Source organism: Equus quagga, chromosome 16, assembly GCF_021613505.1.
Source record: "Equus quagga isolate Etosha38 chromosome 16, UCLA_HA_Equagga_1.0, whole genome shotgun sequence".
Classification (NCBI taxonomy): Eukaryota; Metazoa; Chordata; class Mammalia; order Perissodactyla; family Equidae; genus Equus; species Equus quagga.
The window spans coordinates 32,203,642-32,223,992 of record NC_060282.1 but is presented as its reverse complement, the minus strand read 5'-3'; the positions used below and the strand labels follow the sequence as shown (position 1 = coordinate 32,223,992).

Here is a 20,351-nt window from a genome sequence, read left to right as displayed (position 1 = left end):
GAAACATGTCAGTTCTCTAAAATCAGTCTCTATTGGCAGTGAAAATCTCAGCCAGGTTTATTTTTGTGGAAATTAAGCTGATTCTATAATTTATATGGAAATGTAAAGGCAAAGAATACCTAGGGCAACATTGAAGAATGAGGCTGTGCCCTTAAATACCAGATGTAATGATTTTTTAAAAAGCTGACTAAGAAAGACAATGTGGTATTGGTCAAAGGATATACAAAGGAATGGATCAAAGTCAAGAGTCCAGAAACGAACTGATTTTTTGAAAAGATGGCAGTGCTACTCAGTGGAGAGGGTGATCTTTTCAATAAATGGTGCTGGATTAATTGGATGAATGTATGGAACAAAAAATCTTGACTTCTCACACCACATACAAAAAATAATTACAGATCCAAATGTGAAAGGTAAAACAATAAAGCTATTCATTTTAAAAATATGGAATATCTTCATGACCTTAGGATATGCATTCCTTTCTTAAATGGGACACAAAAAGACTATAAAGGAAAAAAATGATAAATTATACTACATTAAAATTTTAAGAGCTTTTTATGAGAAGATATTAAAAGTGAAAAGGCAAGCAACAGAATGGGGGGGTTTTGTAATACACAGGTTTAATGAAGGTCTCTAATGAAGGTCACATAACTATGAATCGAAGTTCAACAGAAGAATAGGCAGAAGACTGGCAATCTCTAACAGTATTAAGTCAATAAAAGTTATTTTAAAAGGGAATGTAAGTGGAATAACTTTGGAAAGCTTTTTTGGCAGCATCTACTAAAGCTAAGCCTTTGGCCAGCAAATTTAACTCCTTGGTATATACCCAACAGCAATGTGTACATTTGTTTACCAAGAGATATGTACTAGACTGTTTACAGAACTGTTGACTTTCATTCTCTCCCCACCAGCTCCTCCTCCCCGCACACTCACTCATTCACCTTTATTTTACTGAATATAATTACGTTACATTTTACAAATTGGCATGCACCTCTTAAGAACAAGGATATCCTTTTATATAATCACAGTACAATAATCAAATTCAGGAAACGTAACATAATACAATAATATGATTTAATATGCAATCCATTTTCAAATCTCACCAGTAGTGCTAAAAATACCCTTTTATAAAAAAAATCATTGAGGTCATGTTGTCTTATAACATTGTGTAAATTTCAGGTGCACATTATTATATACAGTTTCTGTATAGACTGTATCATGTTCATCACCAGTAGTCTAGTTTTTCCCCATCAACATATATATGTGCCCCTTTACCCCTTTTGCCCTCCCTCCACCCCATTCCTCTCTGGTAACCACTAGTCTGTTCTCCTTATCCATATGCTTATTTATCTTCCATATATGAGTGAAATTTTTTGTCTTTCTCTGTTGGGCTTATTTCACTTAGTATAATACCCTCAAGCTCCCTCCATACTGTTGCAAATGGCACAATTTTGTCTTTTTTTAATGGCTGAATAGTATTCCATTGTGTATATATACCACATCTTTATCCATTCATCTGTTGATGGACACCTGGATTGCTTCCACACTTTGGCTATTATGAATAATGCTTCAATGAACATAGGGATGCAGAATCTCTGAATTGTTGATTTCATGTTCTTTGGATAATACCCAATAGTGGGATAGCTGGATCATATAGTATTTCTATTTTTAATTTTTTGAGAAATCTTCGTACTATTTTCCATAGTGCCTGCACCAGTTTGCATTCCCACCAGTAGTGTATTAGAGTTCCCTTTTCTCCACATCTTCTCCAACATTTGTTATTTTTTGTCTTGATAATTATAGCCATTCTGACAGGTTTAAGGTGATATCTCATTGTAGTTTCCTTTGCCTTGCAGAGCTTTTTTGTCCAATATAGTCCCATTTGTATATTTTTCCTTTTGTTTCCACTGCCTGAGTAGACATGGTATTCAAAAAGATACTGCTAAGGTCAATGTCTTCTAGGAGTCTTATGGTTTCAGGTCTTACATTCAAGCCTTTAATGCATTTTGAGTTAATTTTTGTGTATTATGTAAGATAATGGTCTACTTTAATTCTTTTGCACGTGGCTGTCCAGTTTTTCTCTTTTTTTATTGAAGAGACTTTCCTTTCAACATAGTACTGGAAGTTTTGGCCAGAGCAGTCAGGCAAGAAAAGGAAATAAAAGAGATCCAAATTGGAAAGGAAGAAGTAAAACCCTCACTGTTTGCAGATGACATGATTCTATATATAGAAAAACCTAAAGAATCCACCAGAAAACTATTAAAAATAATCAACTACAGCAAAGTTGCAGCGTACAAAATCAACATACAAAAATCAATTGGGTTTCTATACACTAATAATGAACTAGCAGAAAGAGAAGTCAAGAATGCAATACCATTTACAATCACAACAATAAAATATCTGGAATAAATTTAACCAAGGAGGTGAAAGACCTATACACTGAAAACTATAAGATGATATTGAAAGAAGTCAAAGCAGACGTAAAGAAATGTAAAGATAGTCCATGCTCTTGGATTGGAAAAATAAGCATGGTTAAAATGTCCATATTACCGAAAGCAATCTACAGATTCAGTGTAATCCCAATCAGAATCCCAATGACATTCTCCACAGAAGTAGAACAAAGAATCCTAAAATTTATGTGAAACAGCAAAAGACTCCGAATGGCCAAAGCAGTCCTGAGAAAAAAGAACAAAGCTAGAAATATCACAGTCCCTGACTTCAAAGTACACTACAAGGCTATAGTAATCAAAGCAGTGTGGTACTGGCAGAAAAACAGACACACAGATGAACGGAACAGAATTGAAACCCCAGAAATAAAACCACACACAGCTAATCTTCAACAAAGGAGCCAAGAACATACAGTGCAGAAATAATATACTTTTTAAAGCATTATTTTTCCTGATCCATGATCCAGTCCAGGATCCTGCTTTGCATTTAGTTGTGCTTTTGGATCTCCTTTAACCTAGAAGAGTTCATTAGTCATTCTTTGTGTTTTACAACAGTTTGAAGAGTTCAGGATTGCAGAATGTCCTTCAATGTGGAATTGTCTCAATTTTTGCTATATTTAAATTTAGGTTATGCATTTCGGGCAGGAAAACCACAGAAGTGATGCTGTGTCCTCTGCATTAGGATGCACATAATGTATGTTTGTCCTCTTATTGGTGCTGTTAGCTTTGATTAGTTGGTTAAGATCGTGTCCAGTATGTTTCTCCGCTGCTGTCATTTTTCCCTTTGTACTTAATAAGGAGTGTGTAGGGAGATACTTTGATACCATACATATTCTATTCGCCAATTTTTCACAATGTTTTTGGTATTCACTGAGGATTGTTGCCTGAATCACTAAGTTGGTGATTTTTTCTAACTCTTTTGTTCCCAGCACATTTATTACTTGGCATTTACCATAAGGAAGAGATTTCTTTTATCCAGGAGTTAAGAATATGTATTATCACTATGGATTGATGGTTTCTTTTTTTTAATTCAAAGTGTTATATAATCCATCTCTCTATCTAGATTTAAACAGTGGGAACCCTGTCAAGCTGACTTCTGTGCATTTTTCCATTTCCTTGAATACTTCTAGTACAAGATTTTTCAGACTTATCTGTACAGGCACACCTCAGATATAGTGCAAGTTCAGTTCCAGACTACCACCATAAAGCAAATATCACAATAAAGCAAGTCACACAAATTTTTGGTTTTCCAGTGCATATAAGTTATGTTTACACTATACTGTAGTATATTGTGTGCGATAGCATTATATCTAAAGAAACAATGTACATACCTTAATTTAAAAAATACTTTATTGCTAAAACATACTAACCATCATCTGGCTTTCAGCGAGTCATAATCTTTTTGCTGGTGGAGGGTCTTGCCTCAGTGTGATGGCTGCTGACTGATCAGGGTGGTGGTTGCTGAAGACTGGGGTGGCTCCAGCAATTTCTTAAAATAAGACAACAATGAACTTTGCTGCATCGATTGACCCTTCTTTTCATGAACGATTTCTCTGCAGCATGCAATGTTTGATAGCATTTTACCCACAGTAGAATTTCTTTCAAAATTGAAGTCAATCCTCTCAAACTGCTGCTGTATTATCAACTAAGTTTATGTAATATTCTAAAGCCTTTGTTGTCATTTTTTTTGGAGCTGCATCCATTTTGTGGATGTACCATACTTTATTCAACCATCTTTCTATTTGTATTAGATTTGCAGTATTTTGCAATTAAAAATAATACACAATGCATTATGCATATGTATTTTCATATTGTTCGAGTTGTATCTTCAAGGAAAATTTTAGGAGTGGAATTTCTTGGTCTAAAAATAAATGCAATGTAATTTTGTTAGATATGAGAACGCCCCCAAGATCTGGACACACAGTGTCATCAGATAATCCTTGTTTGGATGATAGTGAGTAAACCACAGTACTCTAAAACCTCTAGGCTAAGAGGTTAGGTCACCCAGTGCGTTTGTAAGTTAAATAATTCAACAGACGTTAACCGTGTCCTTACTGTGTACAAAGAAATATCTTAGGTACTGGGCATAAAACTAAATATTCTAGGAATCTTAAGGAGACATCTGCATTGAGACCACTTTAGCATGTGCCACATGGTCTCCTGCTCTTCTTCTTTGGGCAGAGTGACTTGATAAAGTAGAGCAATTCTTCCCTAAGCACACGTTCCCATTGACACAAAATTCTAGTTTACGCAGAATTATTTCCATAGCATGAGAAACAGTACCTGATAACCTGTTGGTAATATTAAAAAAAAGAAGGAACTTAAGTTTGGGAAAGGAAATAAAAAATCATAAGGCAAACTTAGAATGTAGGTACAGCCTCATTTTCTAATGTAGTGTGGGAAGAAAGAAAACCAGAGCACAGAACTTCCCCCTGTTGGTATAAGTTGGCAGAGTGATGAGAAGGTGAACTTGGGAATCAGGAAGTCATAAACTTCAGGTTATAAAAGTTGAAAGGCATCAAACATTTGGAGGTGCAGACAGAAGGGGTAAACAATACATGTCAACAACTCAAAATTCTTTAAACATCTTGTTGAAAGTTTGGAAGGGAAAATCCTAAAGATTTGGAAACCAACTGTACACTACCCATTATTGGGAATTTACATTTACCAGTGGCAAAATGCTATTGATAGTGTATTTATTTCATGTATAATTATTTCATATATTATGGTGGTCCCCACTTATCTGTGGGGAATACATCCCAAGACCCTAGGTGGATGCCTGAAACCATGAAGAGTACCAAACACTATATATACTCTGTTTTTTCCTGTACATACATACCTATGATAAACTTTAAATTGTAACTTAGGCCCAGTAAGAAATTAACACCAATAACTAATATGAAAATTGAACAATTATAGCAATATACTGTAATAGAACTTAGCAACCTCAGTATACAGTTTTTTGTCTTTATGAAGTCAAGAACTGTAATCTTTTCACTTAAAGGAAGCATGTTACGGCTTCTCTTTGGCACTATCTAAATTGCCAGTATCACTGCTCTTGCACTATGGGGCCATTATTAAGTAAAATAAGGGTTACTTGAACACAAGCACTAGAATACCATGACTTTTGATATGATAACCAAGACAGCTACGAAGTGACTAATGGGCACGTAGCATATAGAGTGTGCTTATGCTGGACAAAGGGAAGATTCACATCCCGGGCGGGACAGAGCAGGATAGCGCAAGATTTCATCACACTACTCAGAATGGTGTGCAATTAAAAACTTATGAATTGTTTATTTCTGGAATTTTCCATTTAATATTTTTGGACCACAGTTGACCACAGGTAACTGAAACCACAGAAAGCAAAAGCACCTGTGGCTAAGGGGAGACTCCTGTATTTGGGTGACTATAAAAATATCCGTGAGGACTTTCATTATCTTGTTTGCCACCTGAGGTCTACTTATGTTTTTTGTTTAAAAGCCCTGTTGTTCAACTATGGATTTTCCTATCGTGGAGTTCTTACAATAAAAATCTGTCACATAGCAGTCATTTTCTTCCAGGGAAACTGGCTTTCTGATTTTACAGCCACTCCTAATTCAGAAGAGTATCTGTTAATGTAATCTCTCTGAGAAGGCTATTGAACTCCATCCTCAAATTCACACAAATTGAACTTTGAATAATCTGCATCAGTGCCTGCATAAACTGTCACTGTCCAGAGTTGAATATGAGACAACTCTTTTGAAGCTGTGGTCTAAATATTTTACTGACACTGGAAGTAACCCAAATTTCATTCTGTAATTTTGTTGAATTTCAAACACAAGAAAGTGGTATTGTGGATATAACCTAAAAATAATAGTAGAAAAACGGGAACAGAAAACATAAGAAAATATCTTTTATTCTTGTGCTACATCTTTAAATTTTGACATAGGTCTCACTGTCCTGATAGAAGTATACATCTTATATGAAATTCTACTTAAAAATATCGCTCACTAACTTGTAATTTAATAAGTCTATTATGGAAACAAAAATGTACAAACTTTCTTCTTTAAGAAGATATGGGAACTTTCAGTTTGAAAGAGAATCATACATGAAAACAGAAAATTCCTGTACTAATCCATATTTTATATTCAACCTAATACCTAATTACGGGTGTCTATTATTTAGAGGTATCATAATTTGACATTAATTTCTGTATTTAACCAAAGGGCTATAATCTCATTTAGTACCTTTCATTGAATTCAGTAAGAATTATAATCTCACGTTCTATTCAGTTTGTTTTTAGAATTATATAAGGCACATTAAGAGAAAAAATGACAGATTAGCATCAAAGAAATTTTTCTTCATTGTATTAAACTGTATACTTTTTTCAAATTAGCAGGACTAATATTGCTGTTTTATTATTGCTGACTTTCAGATATTTTATAAAGTTTGTTAGAGCATGAAGAAAATAAAAGTCTCACATGCGATTCTAATTTGCCAATGATTCTGTCAGATTCTTCTACACCGAACATAGAATTTCTGTATTTCAACATAGAATTTTCTGTATTTCTACTTCATTGTATAGTGACATACATGTAAGGAGCATGACTCATTAAGGTTTTGAGAAAAAAACAGACTTCTCCAAGAAGTCCTACAAAGGCAGGTAAATCTGAATCTCTCACCCCTCTTCTACTTTCATAGTGAAGGTGAACATTTTTCTTCTAAAAAATGACACATCATTATATGTTCTGTTCTGCTGATATTTCCCTAAAGTCAGCATTCTTCTTAGATGTAATAGTTGTTTAATTAAAGATCTGTAATAATTTCTGCAATGAATAGCCAAATTTTCTTGCCTAAAAGAGTAAGTGGAATCTCAAATATTTATACTATTATTGTATACTAATAGCACTCTCTGCGCTTTCTGAAGTGTTTTGTGTGTGCTTTCTCAAAATCTTCAAACTTCCTCAGAAATAGACTGTCAAAAAGTCATTTATGTAAAAATTTATTAACTTATTACAGAGAAGTTTGCATTTTAATTTTTACTACATTAGCATTTTGCATTAAGACAATAGTGGGTCAGGTCTGGCTTTTGTTGTTGAAGGCTCACTTGAGTAGAGTAATCACAACATGGTCATCTCGGCCTTGCCAGAGCATCTCTCCTTCGAAGTCCACCAGTCCGTGTTTCCTGGCACGCATGAGAATGCCTACTACTTTATCTGAAATACGAACATATCTGTCAAAGAGATCTCCAAAAGTAACCTGGATCTTGCCGTCTCGTCTGTGGGGAGCCATGGTGCGGATAATGAAGCACATGTCCATAATTTCTCGATAGATGTGCTCCTCGGCCCGCTTGGCCCTTTCAGCGGTTTTGGTTCCCTCCTTGGGACGGCCATAGCCTTCATCTCCTTTGTGTAGGCGGGTGGACATGGCCAGCTGATAATCAAATTCTTCACTGAAAGGATTGAGCTTCTGGGACTGGATGTGTTCATCAGCCCACTGTTGCCATCTCCCTTTCAGGTTGTTCACTGGGCTGTATTTCCACTGAGCCTTGCAGCTGAGTTTCTCTGTAAATCTGTTTGCCCTAAAGGAGAGAGAGGGTGAAGAATAAAGATAGTGATGTTTTAAAACCCAAGTGTTGCTTTCTCTCTGTACTTCCTGCACATTTGCATCTTAATGTGTTGATAACTTTTTCATTATAAGAGAAATATAAACACAATACAAAAAATTAGAAAGGAAGGGCTGGCCCGGTGGCGCAGCAGTTAAGATCACATGTTCTGCCTCGCCGGCCCAGGATTCACTGGTTTGGATCCCGTGTGCAGACCTATGCACCACTTGGCAAGCCATGCTGTGGCAGGTGTCCCACATATAAAATAGAGGACGATGGGCATGGATGTTAGCTCAGGGCCAGTCTTCCTCAGCAAAAAGAGGAGGATTGGCAGCAGATGTTAGCTCAGGGCCAGTCTTCCTCAAAAATAAATAAATAAATAAATAAATGAAGTTTTTTTAATTAAAAAAAAGAATTAGAAATGAAAGAAGAAAAATCCTACACAGTCCCACCATTGTTCTTAGTTTGGCGTGTGTTCTCCTACGTTATTTTCTCTGTGAATAACAGTAATGTTTTAAGAACCATAAAATAATATTAAACTCTGTTTCAAGAAAAAAGCTTCCTTACATGAACATAATGCAAATATGTGTATCTTAAAGTTGCATGTTAATAACATTTCAGAACTGGAATCATATGATTATATTAAGAGAATCTACTTTATATAGGACTTCAGTTATTTCCCCCAAATAAGGCTTATTCCAGCACATTGTAATATTTACTCGTGTATAGATTTTTATATGTGGGTTTTTGGATTTTTTTGAGGAAGATTAGCCCTGAGCTAATATCTGCCACCAATCCTCCTCTTTTTCCTGAGGAAGACTGGCCCTGAGCTAACATCCGTGCCCATCTTCCTCTACTTTATATGTGGGACGCCTACCACAGCATGGCGTGCCAAGTGGTGCCGTGTCCACACCCAGGATCCGAACTGGTGAACCCTGGGCCGCAGCAGAATGTGTGCACTTAACCCCTACGCCACCAGGCCAGCCCCTGTATGTGGATTTTTAATGAGAGCACATCTACACTAGTAACAATGCTGTACCACAAAAGAAATACCAACTTGTATAGGTAGAAGACTAGTAACATTTAGAAACATTTGATAACTAGTAACATTGATAACTAGTAAGCTAGCAATGGTAACATTTATTGAACACTATGTGCTGGCATTCCTTTATGTACTTTTTGTTAATATTCCCACAACCATTCTGTGAGAGAGGTACTACTATTCTCACTTCAAAAGTGAAACTGAAGCCAGAGGGGTGAAGTAACTTGCTTAAAGTCACAAAACTGTTCAGTGGTAGAGCCGGGATTTGAACCAAAGTTGAGCTAGTTCCAGAGCCTGTGTAAAACCACCATGAAATGCTGCCCTAATCTAGTGGCAGAGGCAGGATTCAAGCACAGACTATCTGAGGCTAACATCAATGCTCTTTCCATTGTGCAATGCTGCTGCTCAGCGTGCAGGTACAGTGTCTCCTAAATGGATAAGCTATGTTTCAAATGTATGTGTTGTTCTTGCAGTTTGAAATGAATTTTCTTGTTAAAAAAAAAAACAAAAACAAAAACCGGGACCAGCCCAGTGGTGTAGTGGTTAAGATTACATGCTCCACTTCGGCCACCTTGGGTTCTCCACAGCACTCATCAAGCCATGCTGTGGCGGCGTCCCACATACAAAATAGAGGAAGATTGGCACAAATGTTAGCAACAATCTTCCTTAAGCAAGAAGAGGAAGATTGGCAACAAATGTTAGCTCAGGGCCAATCTTCCTTACCAAAAAAAAAACCAAAACAACAACAACATTGGAAAGTGTAGACCAATTATGTCATGAAGATGCAGGCCTAACTTTTAAAAGGGCAAAATTTGTCTTTAAAAGACTTCCCTGTCATTTTATATCTAACATCACTAGGTCTCTTTGCCTTCACATGTAAAACATGAACTCTTGGACTATATAAAAGTCAGAGATTTGTACTGCTTGTCCTCACAAGTGGCCCACTCTTCCGTCTCCCCAACACCAGTGGCCTCATGTCTGGAAACATTGGGATTAGAGCTGGAGAGCAGCTAACATTGCTCATGTGAGCAGCATGCCTGAACTAAGAAGCTCTTCCTATACCAAATCTCACAATTCATTATTCGAAACCTAGGAACAGGCCAGATGTGGGTGTTCTTCACTATCCAACTCTCTTCCTGAAATCTGGTTATCCAAATGCAGGAAACTAAGAGATGTGGATAGGGAGGCATACATACTTTTATTAGCATTGTTTTCGGAATAGTGACATCCACTAGATGGCGAACTTTCATTAATTCCCATGCTTTATGTTTCCAAAAGTCCTACACTTGCTACGTTGTTTCACTGTTACAACAGAATTCAAGAACGTGCTGCTACATATTACACTACTATTCTTCCGAGCCATATGGACAAAAGTGTATGACAAAGTCAATTGGGAGAAAGCAGCATACAAAAACTGTATTCACAATTATTATAACTTTAAGAAATCGTATACGTATGGAAAAGTGCTAGGAATTACACTGCACTGAAGTGGAATGGATTTCTCTCAGCTCTGCTGGTCCTCGTCGTGACCTGCCTCTCCACAGACTGTCCCTGTTCAGCTGCCCAGAGTATGGACTGCTTGATCTCATTATCAAAGGAGAGCAAACACCTTGTCCCCTTGGAACCATGGCAATCAATGGCAGGCATAGTCTTCCATAACAAGTCCAAGGCTATCCCGGAAGGACCCAAAGCTCATACATTTGAGGCTGGGGCGTCCTGCTGGAGAAGAGACTTGAAATATCTCAGAAGAAGGTGAAAAGAATAGCATGATTCATTAACTCATACTTTTTATCTCCTGAGCATCAACTGTACTTCTGTCCTCTAGTGTTAAACATAAAACAGTCTCCCTTCAAGGAGCTTCTGGGCACTTTGACATTCCTTCCATCCTTTATTAAATCATCTATGACACCTACTGTGTGCCAGACACTCTTTTAGGCACTTACTGGATATTCACTAATGAAAACCAATAAATATCCACTAAAAGACACTCATGAAAATAGAGTAATACAAATTTGAGCTATGGTACAACTCCAACTACAAAAAATGTGTATGCACCGTGCAGAAGAAATCAATAGCATGTGTACAAATGAAAATAATTATGTTGGGGGACGGCTCTGTGCCCAATTGGTTACGTTCATGCGCTCTGCTTCGGCAGCCCAGGGTTTCACTGGTTCAGATCCTGGGCACGGACATGGCACCACTCATCAGGCCATGCTGAGGCAGCATCCCACATGCCACAACTGGAAGGACCCACAACTAAAATACTATATACTGGGGGATTTGGGGAGAAAAAGCAAAAAAAAAGAAAGAAAGAAAATAATGTTGGTACCAGATGACAGATGATTTTTGTCGTTTTTTACAGAATACTCTCATGTTGGCATTATACTGATTTTATAATTCAGAAAAAGCAAAACATAGGAAAATATTCAAATTAGCATCCAGAAGTAATTTGTTTACACTACATGTTATATGGGTCTCTGTTTCTTTGATATAGTTGTATTTCTAATTTTAATGAGGAACTTAGAGTCCCTGAGTGTTGAAATTCTATGTCATTTGGGATAATGGTTGGGGTTGGTGAGGTAATAAATCTATGAAGAAGAGGGACATTTATCTTCTAAAAGAAGCACTTTCTAAATCTTAATGTCCATTTGTTATATTGTCAAATTATAAATCCCAAAACTAGGAGAGAAGGAAAGGAAAGGAATTGGTTCTACAAGCAAGAATTAGAAAATAGACAAGGTTTTAAAAAAAGTACTAGGAGGAAGTATACCTTAATGACTATTTAATTTTCTCTATCTTATAAATGTTCTGTATTGGTTTTGTATTTTCAACTTTTAAAAAGTCTGAAAGCATCAGGTTTAAATCAGAATTAGAAAGTCTTGTACCCTGAGTATCTTCTCGGGCAATAAATATAAGAATCAACATACTAGCTTATCCTGGTATTTTTTTAAGTAAAAATGTGAATAATAGTTTAGATTGAGCTTTATTTAGAAAGACAGTCTTGTATACATTTATAGAAAGCAAAGTAATATTCAAAGACTGACATCACACTAATTTTTTAGGTTAGTAATGTTTAATCCAGACTTGCCTTCTTAGTGTCTTCTTTATTAGTAAACAAATTTTCTATAGTCAATCAAATATTTCCCTTGTCCTGTTATGTGCAAGGTAAATAACTCTACTAGACGTTATAAGCATTCTATCTTGGAAAGTCTAGGTTCATTCACTGAAATAAATTCTGAAATTTATTTCTTATCTGTCAGCTTTAAAAATGATGTCAGTTTGAGTGTTTCTTTCTTACTTGAACAGGGCTGTTTAGCAATGTGATAAGAATATGTGAACCAATGTATCATAATTGTATCATTTAGGGGTAATAATTAGATGGTTAAATTATTAAATATGATTAAAACCCACAGGAAATAAAAGTTCTGAAAAGTAGATTTCAAACCTAACTGAGTTCGTTGGCACTGGAAACATTTTCTCTGATAAATGGCCTTCATTTGGAACATCGGTTTCAAAATGTCCTAAGGCCTAGGGGGGAACTGAGTCTTGGATGTGTGTGAAGAAAGTGGAGCTCTGCTCTCGTTGCATCACCCCACAGACTCTCCTGGAGAGGGAGCGTTTCTCTTCATTGCCCAGTAACATTTCTGTTAGTAAAGCAAAGAATTTCCGCCACCCTTTCCAACTTCTCGGGGAAGTGCTAGGGACACTTTGCTTCTCTGTGCATTGGTCAGCTTGCCCTTTACCACGGGAAGTGTAGCCAATTTGATTAATGGGAGCATGACATCCACAGGGTCATATTTATCAGAAGCAGGGTGATGGCATTCAAAAGGCAGGGTCAACGTCTCTGATCAACTATTTTGCTCTCTGTTCTGTCATCAACCAAGTTTGAGAGGCAGGCCTGTGATTCTCTTGGCAGGCTGCTAACTGTCCTCAGAGTCCATGGGAAGGGTTCCAAGCTCTAGAATTGGTAGCACATAGTAGAAAGCCATACTTTTGCCTCTGTTTCTAGCAAAGTCCTCAGTATAGTTGTACCGAAACCCTAGACTTTAGGAATTATTAGGATTCCATTAACTAAGCTGACACTTTGATCTCCATTTTATTCCTTGAGCCTCTTGTCTACTGAGAGAATCTCTCAGGCATAGTGGTTAATGACACAGGCTCTCGCATCAGCCTTCCTAACGTCATCACTTACCAGCTCTCTGATTTGGATATGTTTCTTAATGTCTCTGTATGTCAGTCCCCTTATTTATAATATGGCACCCTCATGATCAAATACTGTTATTGTTACTGACTAGAACTTGGAGGAGAGGATGAATGAGCGATTGGCACATTAATATTTCACCATTCCTGCATGGGGCAGGGATCCAGTTTCCTTTGTCTAAAGGAGCTGGACTGAAAAGCCATATAGCTACACAATCAAAAGACTAAATATTTTAAAAATAAAGTATAAAATACAAATCATTCTCATAGAGAAACCCCAGTTAGCAAAACCACTCTTGGTAAAGAATATCTCTACTTTTTCTCAAACCTGACTCATTTGTTTCTGTTACTCACAGAACAGCTTAACTATGAAGAAAACTCTTTTTTTCTACCTAAATATTCATGACACATAATTTTCTCCATATTGGTGGACATGGGGAAAGAATGGTGTTTAGAATTAAAAATAAATGACAACCCTTTTTCTATAGGCATACTCCATAATGACACCTTCATTTCTCAAGCAGCATTTGAGGGTCCCGTCAGGCAAAATGTCTCATTAGGCTTCTGCTGAAGCTTCCTGAGCACAGCTAGGATTACCGCTGACACTGAGCTGCCATTGCTGCATAAAATGTTCTGGTACCCTATATATTCTAAGACTGAGGGAAAGGAGCCAAGGAGGAAAGAAGAGATGTAATTCCCACTTTCCCCTGGCCAACTCTGAGAGCCAAGCTCCTAGCATCTTGAAGGGTTGGGATCACCAGGTCACCAGGGCTGGGCCCCTGCATGATAATAGGTTCAACCTATTAAGTACTTCTTCTGGGTCCATTGCTTTACATAATTAATATCAAAATAACTTTATGAATTATCATATTTGTGTTTTAGATGAGGACAAGGAGACTTAGAATTTGCCAAAGTAACCATGATTCAAATCTAATTGTCTTTCATTCAAAGCTACGTATCTCTCCATCACACTAAGAAGATATCCAGGTATACACCTGATTTCAACAATAGTGAGAAGGGTCCTGTATGCGAGTCCCCACTTCCAGATGAGACAGTTTAGAGTAGTGGTCTAGAAACAGAATGCCTGGGTTCAAATCCCATGGGCTGTACAATCTTATACAAATTCCCTAATATTTCTTTGTCTCATGCTCCCATCTATCAAATGTGGGTAATGATTATACTCACCCCATCAGAAGATTGTGAGGATTAAACGAATAAACATGAAAAGTGCTTAGACAAGTGCTGAAGAAGAGTTCATGCATTGGAGATTGGTCCCAGTTGTCATCTCCCTGACAGGAGATGTGCTCAAAATGTGCTGACAGGAAGACGCTCATTGTGCCATCCTCAGTCTTTATTCTGTTGGGTTCTGTTTTTCCATTTCTAGCACACACGCACATGCACACCCCAAAATCTACAAGGCCAAAATTTGCACTATGGTTCCCAATGTTCTGATAGAATAGTTATTTGTGACTATGAATTCACATATTAATGTAAGTAGGGCACAAATCCAGATCTCCGAACACATCCTTGAGGCATGACATGAGAGTGAGCACAATGTCTAGTTTCAAAACATTGCATGTGGAGACATCTCAGCTCTGTCACTACCTCGCTTGGTAAACTTCCCCTTTGAGCTTCAGTCCTCTCATCCTTAAAATGGGATCATTCTTATTTCATAGGATCATGAGAGTTAAAAGGATGAAGCATGTAAAATACCCACAGCGCACACTAAATGCATGAGGGAATGAGTGATTGTTATAATTACCTAAGTTTGCCTGTTCATTTTTTTGGAAGCTGGCAATAATATAGCAGTTCTAATTCTTTCAAAACACCTTTAAAGCCACAAACTGTAAGACAGCTCTCTGTCAAATTATGTAATCAGTTTTGTTCTTTACTTTCCGATTGTTTCATTAAACTTCAAAAGCATGCCTAAACACCTTACTGTTCCCAGAGCGGGTCATAAGCATTCGCCACATCAGAGAATATTCCCATATTTTGATACCCTGTGGTGTTGGGTGAGACCTCCTGACTTTCTGTTCCATAGAGGTAGCATTACTGTCTTTAAATAAAGCATGTGTTTCTTGTCTGAATAAATGTATTACCTTGAGTTTCTGTGTGTATTTGTGTGTGTGTCTGTATTTAACGTCTAAATGTTTTAGGATTGTGGTACTTCAATTACCTAGCTTTAATTATCATTTTTGTCTCTGTTTACAAACATGGCAAACTTCTGAAAGTTTGAAAGATTGCTATAATAATAAAAGCTATATGAATAGTAACGGCTTTAATATATTGAGCATATTTGGCAGGCACTATTCTAAGTGCTTGGCAGCCTTAATCTCACTTACTTCTCCCAATACAACAGAATCTGTCCCAAAAGGTTAATGTGGCCATCATTTTATAAAGGAGGAAATAGGCTTAGAGAAATAACCAGTTTTGTGTGTGGGGGGGGGGGAGTGTGGTGAGAACATTTAAGATCTACCCTCTTAGCAACTTTCAAGTAGATATATAATTCAATATTGTTGACTACAGTTGAGGCAGAACTGGAATTTGAGTTTGAGTTTGTCTGACTTCAGAGTCTGCTCTCAAGTTAGCAGCCTCCCATCTGTTTATAGGGTCACGGAGATCTGAGTTCCATGGGTGCTATTTGGGTACATGTGTCTCCCGGTAATATCATAGACTGATTCGGAACCAGGAAAAGGTTTCCCCAGTCAGTCTATCTGCAAGCACTTTTCTCTGCAGAGAAATAAGCCAATTTGTTACTCATTACAGAATGGATTGGAAAAAATTTACCCAAAGCAGACAGCCGTCTCTGGTGTCTTCATCTTTGTTGAGGCTAAAACTTGAACGTTCAGTTCAAAACACAAAGGAGAAACAAAATAGTGCTGGCTCTTGACCCCAAGGTCCATGTCTGAGCTTGACACTTCCCTTTGAGCCCTGGATCATACCTTCCCCACAGGACCTCACCGCCTGCCCATCTGAGATTATCACTGTAACCCTGGTAGTACTTCCCCGCTCTCTGGGTTCCCAGAGCTGGTTGGGCTCAATAGCAGTATAAGGAGCTGAAGCCTGCATTCACTTACTGGGAGGGCAAGGGGCGTTTGATTCTGACAGTGGCCACCTGTTCTCCATCCTGCTCCGGCCTCTCGTCAGTCTCCCCTCCATAGCCGCTGTCCTCTGTGTCTATGCTGTCACTCCTCCACTTGGGCTCATCCTGTTCCATCTCTGTCCAGCCTTTGGTCAGCTCAGATACCAGGTTGGCACATTTCCTCCTCCGCGTCGGGGAGCCATGGCTGTGGAGGATTCTGTCAATGTCATTCTCTGGCTGCCCAGGTTCAGGCATGCCACCATCATTCTCGTATCTGTGGCTGAGGTGGCTCATATCCCCTCCTCGCTCATAAGCTTTGCTGACAACTGTTTTGGTCACCTCTTTCCTTTTGATAGGAGAGACTTCAGTGGCTCCCTCTGAGCTGTGTCCATCTCCCTGTTCCTCTTTCTTTGAGGAGAGAGATTTTGGGGCACTCTGAGCTTGCTGGTGGGGAGTGGCGTGTATCACTGGTCTAGGAGGTTGGGGTTCATCCTGGGTCTTTCCCGGCAGCCAGCCTGTGGGCTCCTGGGCTTGCCTGGTGCTGTTCTCATTTGCCCACTGCTGCCAACCTCGGGCCAAGTTGATAACCAGAGTGGCTGTGCGCATCTTCCGGAGGGCACTCTTGGCCGGCCCCTCCTCTCTTGCCTTTTCTCCCGGAGCCATGCTACCTTTGTCTTCTCTGCTGACAGCCTGGGCACTGGCTAAAACCAGTGTGGACCAGTGGAGTGCCTGGGATTTAAATAGAAGCAGGGTGTGGGGTGGGAAGAGAGTCTGGTGACGGTGGAAACTATGTCAAGCATCTCTTGCCAAGATGTTGTGCCTTCCCCCTGACAGTGTTCTTTTTTTAAACCCCGATGGCTCCAGTTTCATCACAGCAGAGGGACATCTCTGCTGATAAATGACAGTGATATGCTCAGCCTTTTTCTTCTGCAAGTGCCAGAGTGGAAATTACTAGATCTGGTCATGTGCTCAGCCTTGTGTTTTTCTTGACCTTAAAATATGGTCCTACCATTTATAGGAGCATAAAATATGTGCACAAATTGTGCTAGGAACATTATAGGCTCGTTCTTATTTAAACCTCCACAGACCTCAATATAGCTCTTGATTAGTCCTGTTTTATAGCTGAGTTCATTGAAATCTAACTTCCTATAGTTAATAACATCTGAGGTTCAAGTCCAGATCTGTCTCCAGGCTTGTGCCTATTGTCATTCTACTTATCAAAGATTCTAAGTTGCCTTTTTCTTTTGTCTTCAACTCTATTCAGCGTAGAGCGTAGAAGGCACCTCATTCAACCTTCATTTTCCCCATGAGAAAATCAAGGACCAGATAAGAGGGGAGACAAAAGCTAGGTTTTCTAGTCCCAGGTTTGAATTATTGTATAGACAAGTCATGTTAATATACAAGACAGTCAAAATTTTCGTCCAATATTTTTAAAAATCTTTAAGACCTACACACATTGAATTTCATAGATTATTGCAATCAATCTTTTCAAATATTTTGTCAAAAAAGACCATTTAAAGACAAAATATGTGAATTCTGTGAGCAGCAACTCCCTCCCGATATTTTCTTTTTAATTATACACCCTTCCCGAGCAGGCTTTTAGGTTCATACAGAAAAACTACTCTTGCAATTCTCAGAACAAAGACTAAAATATAATTTTTAAAAAAGGACAGAAATGATAGGTCATTTGGACAGAAAAAGAACCATCTATGAAGTGTACTAAACCAGATAAAAATGCTTAGGGGTCAGCACTGATTAATTTCTTAAAGTAAGACAAGTAGAATTTTTTTTCAGACAACAGTAGTGTAGACTTCAAAACTGCATCCTTTACTGTATCCTTTCCTCCCATCTTGACATGCAGTTAACCACACTGATTGAAAACTACTAAGAGCATAAAAAAGGTGTCAGAGTTAATTACTTCTGATGGTGAGACAAATTTATTTTGAAAAAGAAACATGCTGATGTCAGTTTTTCATCATGCATGTAATTTACTTCCTAGGATTAAAACAATTTTGGAGATGATTTAATATTCTATCTAGAAATCTGTCAGATGTGTTTTCAGAGCTCAACAGCATCTGATAATGTTAACTGATGTCCAATAAGGCAGAGATAAAACTCTCTCTTGATTAACTAAGAGGAAATAGGATCACAAGGAAAGAAAACTATTACAAACGAAGATTTAAATCTGAGTTTGAAACTTCTGGCATTCCTTCTTGGCATGTATATAGACTGCAGACAGTTTGGTTCCTGTCAGATTGCCCTTGTTCCGCTTGGAATACCTTGGGAAGAAATGGGGCTCCTCAGAGATGCCCATAGGCTTAGCCAGGGATCAGGCTAATTTACAACTTTCAAAGGGATTTTTCTGCTTCCCTGCCCACACCTGCTCCACATTCACTTCTGATAGAGAGAGAAGGAATGGAGACAGCAAATGTTATTAGTTTTCACATATTAAGAGGCATTGCAGCCAGCTGCCTGGGGCTTGGGGCTGTCAGCAGATAGTCTTGGCAGAAAACAGAGGCAGCTAGGCAGCTCCTCAAAGAATCTGGTCATTCTTTCTGAGATGTCGCTTCCATGGCAACTGTGGTCCTTCATTCATACTTCTCCAGCAGAGAACATGAAATCCTTTTCCTCCTTGTGTCCTCTTTGGGCACTCCTTCCCTAAAGCAAGGTCTGTATGCCACCTGCCGTGCATCTTTTGATCACTGTAGAAATGTTGTATCTTCTTTTTCAGCCTAGATCTAGATTCTTAGGAGTTCAGTATTCTGCTTTAATAGAATGTGTAAAATAAATGAAAATAAAACCTCAAAGACAAAGATGTAGTGACATAAGTAGAAGTTTACAAGGTGAGTTTCCTATGAAACCACGAGATTAGAAACTGTAGGTGAAGACGCAGACCTGTTTAATGAAGTAATTACCATCTAAGAAATTTGTTATAAATGTGAAAGTATTTTGAAAAAATATTCATTTTTATTTGACCATGTGGACAATACTGAGGAGGTGAGGGAGCTGTGTTTATACACTTCTCTGCATGATACATTTGGAACTCATAACCAGCTACAGAATCTTACTAGGGAGACTTTAGAAACCTACATTTGTTCAAAGCTCATAAGAAACAATAATTTCCTTATTCCTTTCTACATAAACTAATAAGTCCTTGTTTAGTTTCAGAAAAGTGGCCATGAAAAGACTAATGGAGAGAAAAAGAGCTTCTGAATTAAATTTACTTTAGTCAAGCTTGTGGAATGTATACGGTGGGTGAGGCATGATGGTAGACAACATGGGAGAGGCTGTAAAGCTCAACAAAACCGAACCTACTTTCAAGGTTTTCCCATCCAGCTGGGAGAAGACATGCATACAACAGCCTTTAATCGTTTGGGGAGAGGTACATTAGAAATATAAAGCTTTATGGGCTCGTTGAGCAAAGGGTGACTGATTTTATCAGAAAGACTTCCCAGAAATGGTAATCCTTTATCTGATCCTTAAAAGATAAGGACAACAGTATCAGGTAGAGAAAGGGCACTCTATTCTGAAGAAACAATATGAATGAAGTTACAAAGGCATGAAGATTCATGGGACACGTAGAGACCTTCTAATGGCCCAGAGTAGGGATCACGAACTCAAATGCCCACAGAGTCATGCAGGTCACGTAAGTGCATGAGATGAGTTGAGCTGGGGACACAACGTGGAGTCGTGAGGACTGTGGGCAACTGGTGAAGTAATATTTCAAGAGTAGTAGGAGATCTGGATTTTGATGTGAACTCTACCAATTCTTTAAATGGTAATAGCAAATACGTACACACACACGCACACACTCACACACAATAGAACAACACAGGGTAGCACGTCTTTGGGCCAGATTCTGCTTGTGGGCCCCAGTTTATGACCTTTGGAGAAGAGCATACAGTGTCTATGGGGTAAGGACAAGGCACCAGGGAGCAGTGGGCCAGGCCTTTGAAGAAGGAATACTTTGCTGAAGAATCAGTATTTTACTATATG

At 38.3% G+C, this 20,351-nt stretch overlaps 1 protein-coding gene across 1 annotated transcript; it reads right to left on the bottom strand.

Moving 5' to 3' along the window:
* Positions 1–7,412: 7,412 nt before the first annotated feature.
* Positions 7,413–17,058, bottom strand: ABRA (actin binding Rho activating protein). The gene is made up of 2 exons (XM_046641696.1): positions 16,351–17,058; positions 7,413–8,007 (listed from the first exon to the last, which is right to left on the bottom strand). Exons 1-2 carry the CDS (start codon positions 17,016–17,018, stop codon positions 7,530–7,532), a joined length of 1,146 nt encoding a protein of 381 aa, XP_046497652.1. The 5' UTR covers positions 17,019–17,058; the 3' UTR covers positions 7,413–7,529.
* Between the last annotated feature and the right edge of the window lie 3,293 nt (positions 17,059–20,351).